This window comes from Bison bison, unplaced genomic scaffold, assembly GCF_000754665.1.
Source record: "Bison bison bison isolate TAMUID 2011002044 unplaced genomic scaffold, Bison_UMD1.0 scf7180017864105, whole genome shotgun sequence".
Lineage (NCBI taxonomy): Eukaryota > Metazoa > Chordata > Mammalia > Artiodactyla > Bovidae > Bison > Bison bison.
The window spans coordinates 5,176,710-5,188,985 of NW_011494677.1; the positions used below are offsets into that span (position 1 = coordinate 5,176,710).

The 12,276-nt window shown below is 42.9% G+C and overlaps 2 protein-coding genes across 3 annotated transcripts in view; one reads left to right on the forward strand and one right to left on the reverse strand.

Annotated features, from left to right (window-relative positions):
* LOC104987793 (prefoldin subunit 1-like) overlaps positions 1 to 263 on the reverse strand; it is a 3,817-nt gene extending 3,554 nt beyond the window's left edge. Inside the window, exon 1 of the mRNA XM_010838855.1 lies at positions 229 to 263. Within this exon, the coding sequence (XP_010837157.1) occupies positions 229 to 261 (33 nt within the window). The 5' untranslated portion in view covers positions 262 to 263. The remainder of the gene's footprint in view (positions 1 to 228) is intronic.
* Positions 264 to 6,797: 6,534 nt separating this feature from the next.
* TTI2 (TELO2 interacting protein 2) overlaps positions 6,798 to 12,276 on the forward strand; it is a 14,377-nt gene continuing 8,898 nt past the window's right edge. For both annotated transcript variants that reach the window (XR_825161.1, XM_010838796.1), the window contains exons 1-3: positions 6,798 to 8,287; positions 9,394 to 9,580; positions 10,171 to 10,263. Coding sequence is in view for 1 of the 2 variants with exons in the window: in XM_010838796.1 (XP_010837098.1) it covers positions 7,641 to 8,287; positions 9,394 to 9,580; positions 10,171 to 10,263 (927 nt within the window). In the remaining variant the exon portion in view is untranslated. The remainder of the gene's footprint in view (positions 8,288 to 9,393; positions 9,581 to 10,170; positions 10,264 to 12,276) is intronic.

Consider the following 12,276-nt stretch of genomic DNA (forward strand, 5'->3'; position numbering starts at 1 on the left):
TTCTGCTATCTTCTGTTTCTCTAACAGCTGATTATGAATGCCTCCTTGGATTGAAGATAAACATTCGTCCTACACCTTCATACATGTTAGTCTCATCTACCAAAGTCATAATCTCTGTATCTGTAAGATGTGCATGCTTTTCGTTCTGTTCAGCTGTTCAATCTGTACATCTGCAAGCTTCACCTTCTGTTGAGTGTCAATAACTTTGGCTTGAAGCTCTGTGAAAGCCTTCTTCAACTCCAGATCCACGGGGGCCGCCATCTTGCTTCCCACTTCAGGATTCTTGTCTGGAGAATCCCATGGACAGAGGAGCCTGGCAGGCTGCAGTTCATGGGGGTGCAAAGAGTCAGATATGACTCATCAACTGACACTTTCACACTTTTTCACTTTTTACAAAAAAGTAAAGATTTCTACTCTTCTTGACTTTTGTTTTATCTTGACAAATAGAATTGATTTTCATAAAATAAATTTTAGTTAACATATAATGAATGGGGTTATTATTGCCATATTTTTTGCAATTCAATGAAAATTTTGTCAGTTTTCATTTCTTGCATAGAAAAAATATATCTATCAAAATACTATCTAACAAAAGCAATTTGGAATCCTCAATACTTTTTAAAATTATTTTTTAAATTGATATTTAATTCACATACCATGGTGCTCAGTTGCTTCAGTCGTGTCTGACTCTTTGCAACCCTGTGGACTATAGCTTGCCAGGCTCCCCTGTCCAGGGGATTCTCCAGGCAAGAATACTGGAGTGGGTTGCCATCTCCTCCTCCATCATATACCATAGGACTGGCCATTTAGAGTATATAATTCAGTAGATTTTAGTATATTTACAAGTTGGGCAACCATTACCACTAGTTAATTTTCAAACATTATTATCACTCTAAAAAGAAACCCCAAAGCTGTTAACAGCCACTGACAATTCTCTGTTCTCAACCAGATTTTTTTTCTTTTTTTGGCTGCACTTAAGAGGCATGTGAGATCTAGTTCCCCGATCAGGGATCAAATCTGGGCATTCTGCATTAGAAGCACAGTCTTAACCCCTGGACCACCAGGGAAGTTCCTCCTCAATCCCTTTCTGACTTCACTGATGTGTCTACCCTGAACATTTCCTATAAATGAAATCCTTCAGTTCAGTTCAGTCATTCAGTCGTGTCCAACTCTTTGTGACTCCATGAATCGCAGCACGCCAGGCCTCCCTGTCCATCACCAACTCCTGGAATCCACCCAAACCCATGTCCATCGAGTCGGTGATGCCATCCAGCCATCTCATCCTCTGTTGTCCCCTTCTCCTCCTGCCCCCAATCCCTCCCAGCATCAGAGTCTTTTCCATTGAGTCAACTCTTCACATGAGGTGGCCAAAGTATTGGAGTTTCAGCTTCAGCATCAGTCCTTCCAATGAACACCCAGGACTGATCTCCTTTAGGGTAGACTGGTTGGATCTCCTTGCAGTCCAAGGGACTCTCAAGAGTCTTCTCCAACACCATAGTTCAAAAGCATCAATTCTTCAGTGTCTGGCTAATTTCATTTAACATAATGTCTTCAAAGTTCACTCATATTGCAGCAGATATCAAAACCTCATTCCTTTTTATGGTTGAATCGTGTTCCATTGAATGTACATACCACGTTTTGCTCAGCAGTGGATGGGCTTTTAAGTTGTTTTCATTTTTGGCTGTTATGAATAATGTTGCTAGGAACATTTCCATCTAAGTTTTTGTATGAATACATGTTTTAGTTCTCTCGGCTACATACCTAGGAATAGTTTCTGAGTCTCATATGATTAATTCTTTGTTATTCTATATTTAGGGGGCTTCCCAGGTGGTGCTAGTAGTAAAGAACCTGCCTGCCAATGCAGGAGATGTTAAGAGATGTGGGTTCGATCCCTGGGTCAGGAAGATCTCCTGGAGGAGGACATGGCAATCCACTCCAGTATTCTTGCCTAGAGAATCTCATGGACAGAGGAGCGTGGCAGGCTACAGTCCATAGCGTCATGAAGAGTCAGACACAACTGAAGTGACTTGGCATGCACGCATGCATGCAGTTTATATTTAACTTTTTGAGAAACCATCAAACTGCTTTCCACAACAGCTGCACCATTTTACATTTCAACCACCACTGTGTGAGTGTTTCACCATCTCCACATCCTTACCAAAATTTATTTTCAGTCTTTTAGATTCCAGTTATCTTTGTGAGTATGACTCAATAATTTTTAAAGCGTGTAAAGGCTTCTGAGGCTAAAAAATTTGAGGATTGCTTTTCTAACAAATAATTTAAAAAAAAACATAAAAGCATTGGTATAAATAAAAGTTCATAGAAACAAGACAGATTGGTGATTGCCAGAGGCAGGGAAGGGCACAGATGAAATGCGTGAAGGTGGTCAAACAGTATAAACTTCTAGGTTTGAAATAAATATGTTCTGGGCATGTAATGTACAGCATGGTGACTATAATTAATAAACACTGTATTATTTATTTGAAAGTTGCTAAGAGAGTACATCTTAAAAGTTCTTATCACAAGAAAAAACATTTAACTGTGTGGTGATGAACATTAACCAGACCTCTTGCGGTGATCATTTTGCAATACATATTAATCATTATGTTGTACAGCTGAAACTAATATGTTAAAAAATAAACATAATAACACTATCAAATTAACAATAATTCCACAAAGTTGTATGATACTAGGGTAATCAAATTTGCCTGGGACAGACCCAATTTACACCTTTGTACCAGCATAACTATTAGAAGTGTCTCCTTTAACTTCAACATACCCTGTTTAGATGACAAATTATATGAACACGCTGAAATAGAACTATGCTCAAATTTCCCCAATCGTCTTCAATATATTTTTTACAATATGTTTATTGAAAAGAAGATACAACATTGCATTTGACTGAGGTGTCTCTAAAAACTATATCAATTCTCTCTTCTATCCCATTTCTTTGGGCTAGTTATTTATTGAAGAAACTAGATAATTTGTGAAATTTCCCGTATCCTTAGTTCTGCTGCTCATATTGACTTGGTGTTTTGATCTGTTTCTGTGTCCTCCATGTTTCTTGCCATTTCACAAAGTTAGATCTAGAGGTTTGATTATATTTAGGGTCAGTTTTTGTGCAAGAATATTTCATAGACGGTGTGTATTTCCTGTTGCATTGCATCGAGGCACATGGCATCTGGTTGTCTCCCTTTCAATGATGTTAAGATAATCAGTGGGTTCAGGTTTTGTTAGCTTGATCCAGCCATTATAAGTTTCCCATCAATGTTCCACTTCATAATTCCAATAGCCACGAATGACTGTTGCCTAGTCCCAGAGTTTTATTAGGAGCTGTGAACAGTAACTTCCTAATTCTACTAGTTCTGTGACATTTGCTGCCCTTACAAACTATCTGGGTACCCTGAAATCCATAGTAGAACAAACGCTTGTTTTTTTCCCCTTTTACCAATTTTAAAATAAAGATTTGGTTCCTTAGGTCATACAAGTGTGAATGATGAGAGATTTTTATTTTATTTTTTAGGATTACTATAAGTGAATTCTTGGACTTGTGGATATTAGATGTGTTTCAATCCATTAGTCATTATTCTTTCTTAAGTCCAAGTTGTTCCATCTTTGGCTAAAGGGTCCCCCTTCATCCTTGCTCTTGGGTTCTTTTCACATAACTTCAGTAGCATTTGATGGCTACCTTGCTTTCTGTCATTATAAAACACCTCAAGCTCATCTTATACAATCCTTGCCCCAGTTCTAACATCAGTCATTTCCTCAAGGAATCCTGGCTATTCAGTGGACAATGGCCTTTAAATTGTGAATGTGGACACAAGAGCTGCTCGTAACCGTTGGATTATCATTACTTCTTGGCCTTTTCAGTGAACACAGTTAGGATATATTTATTTTATAGAATAAGAAAAATTAATCTTTAATCACACTACCATTGCCGATTCAAATATTCGCTTATGAAATTTTCACCTAACTTCATTGATTTCATACTTGTATATCTTTATCTGTCACTGAAGATCTGCTTTCTAACAACATTAAGACTTTTATGCTATTTTATATACACAAAATAAGTAAAATATACATGCTGCTGCTGCTGCTGCTAAGTCGCTTCAGTGGTGTCTGACTCTGTGCGACCCCATAGACGGCAGCCCATCAGGCTCCACCGACCCTGGGATTCTCCAGGCAAGAACACTGGAGTGGGTTGCCATTTCCTTCTCCAATGCATGAAAGTGAAAAGTGAAAGTGAAGTCACTCAGTCGTGTCCGACTCTTAGCGACCCCATGGACTGCAGCCCACCAGGCTCCTCTGTCCATGGGATTTTCCAGGCAACAGTACTGGAGTGGGGTGCCATTGCCTTCTCCGAAAATATACATGCAACAGCATCTAAATAACAATACCAGTATTATTACTAACAACTACTGTTACTGAATGCAGCTTGGTTTTTTTTTGCCATTCTTTTCTGTTCTTAGGCTATATCACACTAAGGATGTATAGCCAAAATCATCAGTTTTAAAGTCAGTTTCTTATTTTTCCATGTGATTATGCCAGTAACTTAAAATATACTTTGATTCTTGGCATTTTTTTCCTTTGTGGGAAGTGCTTTGTTATTTTCTTTTAAAAATAATTACGTATTTACAAGATCCCAAAGTCAAAACTGAGTATAAGACCAAGTAGATCAAAAGAAGTCTAGCTTCCACACCCACGGTTTTCACCTTGTTCTTTTCTTATAAGTAGCCCTTTTTAAAATGTGTGCAATTTCTTCTTCCATTGCTGCTTTTAAAAAATGTGAGCAAATGCACCACATCTTTCTTAGGAAATAGGCCACATATATGTGATGTATGCTTTTTTTTTTTTTTTTTTTTGAGGGCACTGCACAGCATGTGGAATTTTAGTTCCCCCACCCAGGATGGAACCCACTCCCCCTGCGTTGGACATGCAGTCTTAACCAACAGACCCCGGGGAAGTCCCTCAGCCTTGCTTTTTTTCACTTAACAATATATCCTAGGGTTCCATGGCCTCCACAGAGATGGTCTTCATTCCTTTGTACAGCTGCACAGAACTGCACTGTGTGGATGTACGGTGCTCTATTCAGCCAGTCCTCTGCGGATGGACTTGTGGGTTTAACAAACATTTATTGCATGACTAAATTGTGCCAGGCACTGGAGATAAAGCCATGGTCTCTGGCCTCCGGAAACTCAGTGTGCAGAGAGGGTGAGCTCTTGCAATACAAGTACTTTCCTCATAAGGAATTAACTTGGATCCACTTAGCACAAGGGGAATGTGGAACAGAGCAGACAGGGTCTAGCAGATGAGGGGTACAATAATGGTCTGCGGATTGCCATCTTGCTCCCATAGGGGCCAATATCTGATATGGGAGAATCCCCTTGGGAGGACTTCTTAATCAACGTTGGATATTGCTAAGAAAACCATCAGTGCCACCAATTGGTCAGAGAAAAGAAGGTCAAGTGAAAGGAAGAATGGAAGGGTCCTAACCATAAAATTCCCCTACAAGGAGGAAATAAAAGTTAATACAGAAGCTGTGGTTTAACAATAAGAACACCTGTATTAAATTTACAAGAGACTAGGGATTGTTCTGAGCCACGTATATTTAACTTATTTCTCATAACATTCCTAAGTAGGCAGTATTACAACCCACAGAGAAGTTACTGAAATTTTGGCCAAGGTCGGGGGTGGGGGTCGGGGGAGGAGGGGGTTGGAAGCAGGAAAGAATTGCAGACAACATCTACAGATAGGGTGTTTGATGCTTTTGAACTGTGGTGTTGGAGAAGACTCTTGAGAGTCCCTTAGACTGCAAAATGATCAAACCAGTCCATCCTAAAGGAAATCAATCCTGAGTATTCATTGAAAGAACTGATGCTGAAGCTCCAATACTTTGGCCACCTGATGCGAAGAACGGACTCATGGAAAAGACCCTGATGCTGGGAAAGACTGAAGGCCGGAAGAGGAGAGAACAGGGTTGACATGGTTGCATGTCCTCACCTACTGGATGCACGTGAGTTTGAGCAAGCTCTGGGAGTTGGTGATGGACAGACACCTGGCGTGCTGCAGTCTATGCGGTCGCAGAGCGGGACAAAACTGAGCGATGGCACAACCGTCCTGTCCACGGCGGAATGAAAGTTCAAGTTTCCCCTCACCCTAATCACGCTCTGGGGATCGGAACCTGCTCTTGACACCGTCCCACGCCCCGAGATCTGCCTCAGGACAGCCTAGGGGCTCAGAACCCTGAGGAATCCGAGAGACCGGAGACGACCTGATGGGCACACCGCGGAGACTAAGCCGGCCCTCGGGGCCGCGTGGGTTTGCGCAGCGACCCCAGGCCTCCCTCTAGAGGCGGCCAAGGAGGCTCTCCGACGCCCCCCCGGGTGTCCGCCGCGCGTTTTTCCGCGCGCGCTCCCGCCCACGTCTGGGCATAAACGGAGTGTGCTTCCCCGGATTCCTACTGCACGATGGAAATTACAGGAAATCACCCGGCAAATTCCCAGACCGGCCCCTGAGAAACGCGGGAACTAACTTTCACGCCGGGAACCCACTGCGTCAGTGGCCGGCGCTTTTCCGGCAACTTCGGGTGGCGGCCCCGCCCCCATAGTAGCGGGGACACAGGCCGGCAAGCACGTCTTGACAATCTACCTTCGCGACCCTTCAACGTCCCCTGCGGGTGCGCCAAACGGCTCTCAAAAGTTGACGTCAAACCAGAGTAAAAACAACAGTGCGCGTACTAAATATGTAAAAAAAACATCAACCACAAAGGTATAACTAGTTCGTAAAACTTCCTTGTAACTATAAATGACCCTTTTAGTTCACGTCAGACGGGTAATGTGCCGGTGTCGTAACAAGGTTTGCAGGGAGGCACATGTCACGCAGCAGCATGAACACCCAATCATCATGCTCATGAACTACAAAAGGATCATCTTGAGTAGCTCATTAAGGCGCTCCAGGGACGGGACCACTAACTTTTCACGAAGGACGACAGATGTAGGGCTTATTTATTTATACTTGCATATAAAATCCTGTATATTTTATCACCGTCACCGACATTCCGTGATATTTCTTTTGTTTCTACCTTAGTAGGCGGAAACAGAAAGAAAATATCTAGGTGGGGGTTATTCCACATGCAAAAATCTTTCTCACGGCTCCACCCTTTTTGACCCGGGGACGCCATTGCTTTACGATCATCCGTCGTGAAATGACGGAGCGTTGCCGCGGTAATGGCGGAAGCTAGGCTTCTGCTTTGCGGCAACGACGTTGGCTGAGTCGGATCCTGACACGCCCAGGCGCGTCGGAAGGGCTTCAGGTAACGGTGGCCCTGCGAATGTCGTGCATACAGGGTTTATTTCTTAAACTCTTTTTTTAAGTCTTCAGAAAGTCAAGAGTAACTTCCCCCCTCCATTTTGGGAATCAGACTCTGTTACTTCCAGAGAGACCTCTTCCCCGCATCTTTTCATTTGTATCTTTACTCTTCTGCCGGTTAGACCGTCTCTCCCCGCGGTCCTCCTAGACGTCTTACCGTTTTGTATTTTTTTTTTTTTTCCTGTGCTTTTCGAGAATCCCAGGCCCCGCGGTGATCTTTCCTCCCGCTCTGAGCGGATCCCCGGCCGCCTCCGTCCGCGTTCTCGGTCTGAGGGATGGAGCCTCACGGCCCTCGGGAATCCCCACCTTGGGAGGGTTCTTCCTTGCCCGGAGCATGGTCTTCCTCCGCCCTCGGGCAGGCCTTCTCCCAAATCTTGCACCAGTTTGCCGGCCAGGAATCCCGACGGGGCAAGGCCAGAAGTGCAGCTCTTGAGGACCTCGCTGCTCTGCTCGAAGCTAAAGAATGTGATCGGTTATTTGAGGGGAGTGACGCCTCGCTCCGTGGAATGCCCGAGATGCTGGGGCAGGTGGCAAAAGCCCTAGGGAAGTATGCAGCCCCTGCCGAGGAGCCGGAAGGGAGAGGTGACCGCCACCCCGACGTGGCGGAGAAAGCGGCGGCAGTTGCGTTACTGTTTCTTAAGCTCTTGAGGAAGGTCGAGGCCGCCAAGAATTCCTTGGTTTACCCTGCATGGAAGACAAGCCTCCGTCCCTTGGCAGGACCCATCTATGTTTTTGCAGTCACACACAGCTTGGAGCAACCGTGGACCAGCCCAAGATCTCAAGAGGTCGCTGGACAGGTGCTCGCCTTATTGCTTCAGGTCACTGAGTGTGGTTCTGTGGCTGGATTCCTCCACGGAGAAAATGAAGACGAGAAAGGGAGATTTACTGCGATCATGGGGCTTCTCAAACCCGATTTGAATAAGTGAGTACTCTTGCCAATAAAGGCCATCAACTTGAGCTTCAGCCTAATATTTTAGAAGGCTAGAGCTCAAAGGAGTCTTGTTTTTTCATCACTAAGATGAGGGCGTTTAATAGCAGGCCTCTTAAGGCCCAGAAAGATTGTGATTTGCTATAAATGACATTAAGTAGGTAGTGGCAAATTCGACATTAGAACCTAGGTCTTCGTACTCGATTTTCCAGTCCTCTTGACAACTGCCCTGCAGTTGGAAGTTCTGTCCCATTTATTTAGACTTAACTTTCTTTAGTTAGGTGGGGTTAGGGAGTTGGAAATTTAAAGGTAAGGTTTAAATTTAAACTATTGAAACTCATCGCTGTTATTTAGATGTGGCAGTGATGTTTGCTGGCTCAGTGGTAAAGAATCCGCCTGCCAGTGCAGGAGACGCAGAAGACACAGGTTCGATCCCTGGGTGGGAAAGATCTGGAGAAGGAAATGTCAGCCAACTCCAGTATTCTTGCCTAGGAAGTCCCATGGACAGAGGAGCCTGGTGGGCTACAGTCCATGGGGTTGCAGAGTCGGACACAACAACTAAACAACAACAGTGGAGTTAAAAGACAGTTTTGACGTAGTCTAGTGCTGGTTTTCATTGCTTTGGAATAGGACCAGTTTCGTTGTTTGTAATATAAAGATAACATTACCTGTTAGACTGTATTTGAAGATTGGTTGAGTAATGTATATAAACTCACTTTATAAGTTATAAATTGCTGTTTGAATGTTGAATCATTTGCTCCCTTATAGTAATAATAATAATGTTACTGAAGGCATTTCCTTTCCACCTCTCTCCCTTCTCAAGACTTTCTCACTGTAACCACCACCACCACCACAGATTGTTTACATAGCTGTGGCTGTAACTGGCTACTTCTCCTTGGATATGCTTTAGGCCCAGAGCCCTGGGTAATAAATGTATTTAGTGTAAGTTCTGTAAGTTACTTTGATCTAAATCTTAAAAACGTATGTTATAACATCAAGGGTTATCTTATGTAGGACATTTTTTTTTCAAGTCCAAGAAAATACATTTGCGCTTCACCAGGACACCATGTCACTTAATGTGGTTTCACATTTCCATTTAGGGACTCCTGGAAGAATAACCCAGCCACCAAATATGTTTTCTCATGGACTCTGCAAAAGGTCACTCGACCCTGGCTGAGCCAACATCTGGAAAGAACACTTCCTCCGTCATTGCTCATCTCAGATGACTATCAGACTGAAAACAAAATCCTGGGTGTCCACTGCCTCCATCACATTGTGCTTAACGTGGTGAGTGACCTCTGCTCCCTGGCATGTGTATTGATGGCACACACTGAGTCTTGGCCATTCCTCATTCACGATATCACCAATTTATTGTTGCTTGTATTTATATCTTTTATTAACTATTAATGCTGTTATGTGACTCAATTCAATAATTTATATTTTTGCCTATATTTTCCTCTACCAACCTAGTAGCTTGTGAGGTGAAGTGAAAGTCTCTCAGTTGTGTCCAACTCTTTGTGATCCCATACACCATAGCCTGCCAGGCTCCTCTGTCCACGGGATCTCCCAGGCAAGAATACAAGTAGCTTGTATCTCAGAGGTGATATGTATAAGAAACACAGACCATTGTCAGACTGAAGAACCAGACTTTGACTAATTAACAACTGACTTTCAAGGAACAAAAAATTCAGAAGCTGAAAGGGATTATATCCAAATGTGTAAGCTATTACTCAAGGAAACTTTTTTGCTTCTGTGTATTATGGAGCTTTTGAAATATACACAGAGTAGTGTAACCCACATACCATGTTCAGTCTCAAAATTTATCAACATTGTGCCAACCTTGGGAAGCTTTAATTGGGTAATTTGTCTGATTGCAGCCAGCTGCTGATTTGCTGCAGTACAACAGGGCTCAGGTCCTCTACCACGCCCTTTTCAACCACCTGTACGCACGGGAACACCACCTCATTCAGGTAATTGTAAGATTTGCTCATAACGGTAAGTCTAAGCTTTCAAATTTGAGAAGGTGGCATTATGTGAATAAGAATAGTTGGTGGCATTTTTCTCTTCTTGGAAGGTGGGGATGATAACTGAGAGCCACTAACAAGTTGAAAAGACAGGGATAGCTGGACTTCCCTGGTGGTACAGTGGTCAGGAATCTGCCTGCCAATGCAGGGGACACAGGTTCGATCCCTGGCCCAGGAAGATCCCACATGCTGCAGAGCACCTAAGCCCCTGTGCCACAGTCCCTGAGCCTGCGCTCTAGAGCGCTTGGGCTGGAGCTACTGAATGCACCTAGAGCCCGTGCTCTGCAACAAGAGAGCTCAGCCTCATTGAAAAGTGAGTTTACTGCAATGAAGAGCAGTCTTACAGTCTGCAACTAGAGAAAGCCCTTGAGCAGCAGCAAAGGTCCAGCACAGGCAAAAATAAATACATTTAAAAAAAGAAAATGGGGATAGCAAATGGCGAGTGAAAATGGCTTCATCTGGGTCAATTATATATCACTTGGCAGTTTTATGTCTGAAAAAGTTCTAGTTAAAAAAAATTTTTTTTTGTAGTCTCTCACCTATTTATGAACAAGAGAGAAAGATGGGTTCTTTCTTCCCTGTGCCTCCATTTTTTTTCTTTTTAGCCACATGGTTTTTAGGATCTTAGTTCCCCCTACCAGGGCTTAAACCCTGGCCCCAGCAGTGGAAGTGCAGAATCCTAACCACTAGACCACCAAGGAACTCCTGAGTAAGTTCTGTTTTTATTAAGTGTCCTTCCTTCTGGGCTGCTTTTATATCAATACAGACACGGGGAACTCTTTGTATGTTGGGTGAGTGTCATTTGCTGTTTCATCCAGTACACTCTGAGTACCTATTGTGTGTAACCTATTATGTGTAACCACTGAGTAACCATTGTAGGTTCCAAGATTGAATGAGTCAGGCAAGGTTTCTGGCTATAAGAAATCCTTTGCAGACACATTTATGTAAATATATATACTGTAAATATAAATACAGTACAGAGTAATCTATTAAAAGAGGTTTGTATAAAATGCGGTAGGTGTTTAGCAATAAGCAGCTAACGAGGTTTGGTGGTATTGGGGTGTTTTTGAATGCAAAAGTAGGAAGTCAAGAAACACTTGGAGTAACAGGCAAATTTGGCCTTGGAATATGGAATGAAGCAGGGCAAAGACTAATAGAGTTTTGCCAAGAAAATGCACTGGTCATAACAAACACCTTCTTCCAACAACACAAGAGAAGACTCTATACATGGACATCACCAGATGGTCAACACTGACATCAGATTGATTATATTCTTTGCAGCCAAAGATGGAGAAGCTCTATACAGTCAGCAAAAACAAGACCAGGAGCTGACTGTGGCTCAGACCATGAACTCCTTATTGCCAAATTCAGACTTAAATTGAAGAAAGTAGGGAAAACCACTAGACCATTCAGGTATGACCTAAATCAAATCCCTTATGATTATACAGTGGAAGTAAGAAATAGATTTAAGGGACTAGATCTGATAGAGAGTGCCTGATGAACTATGGACGGAGGTTCATGACATTGTACAGGAGATAGGGATCAAGACCATCTCCGTGGAAAAGGAATGCAAAAAAGCAAAATGGCTGTCTGGGAAGGCCTTAGAAATAGCTGTGAAAAGAAGAGAAGCAAAAAGCAAAGGAGAAAAGGAAAGATATAAACATCTGAATGCAGAGTTCCAAAGAATAGCAAGAAGAGATAAGAAAGCCTTCTTCAGCGATCAATGCAAAGAAATAGAGGAAAACAACAGAATGGGAAAGAATAGGGATCTCTTCAAGAAAAGCAGAGGTACCAAAGGAACATTTCATGCAAAGATGAGCTCGATAAAGGACAGAAATGGTATGGACCTAACAGAAGCAGAAGATATTAAGAAGAGATGGCAAGAATACACAGAAGAACTGTACAAAAAAGATCTTCACGACCCAGATAATCACGATGGTGGTGATCACTGACCTAGAG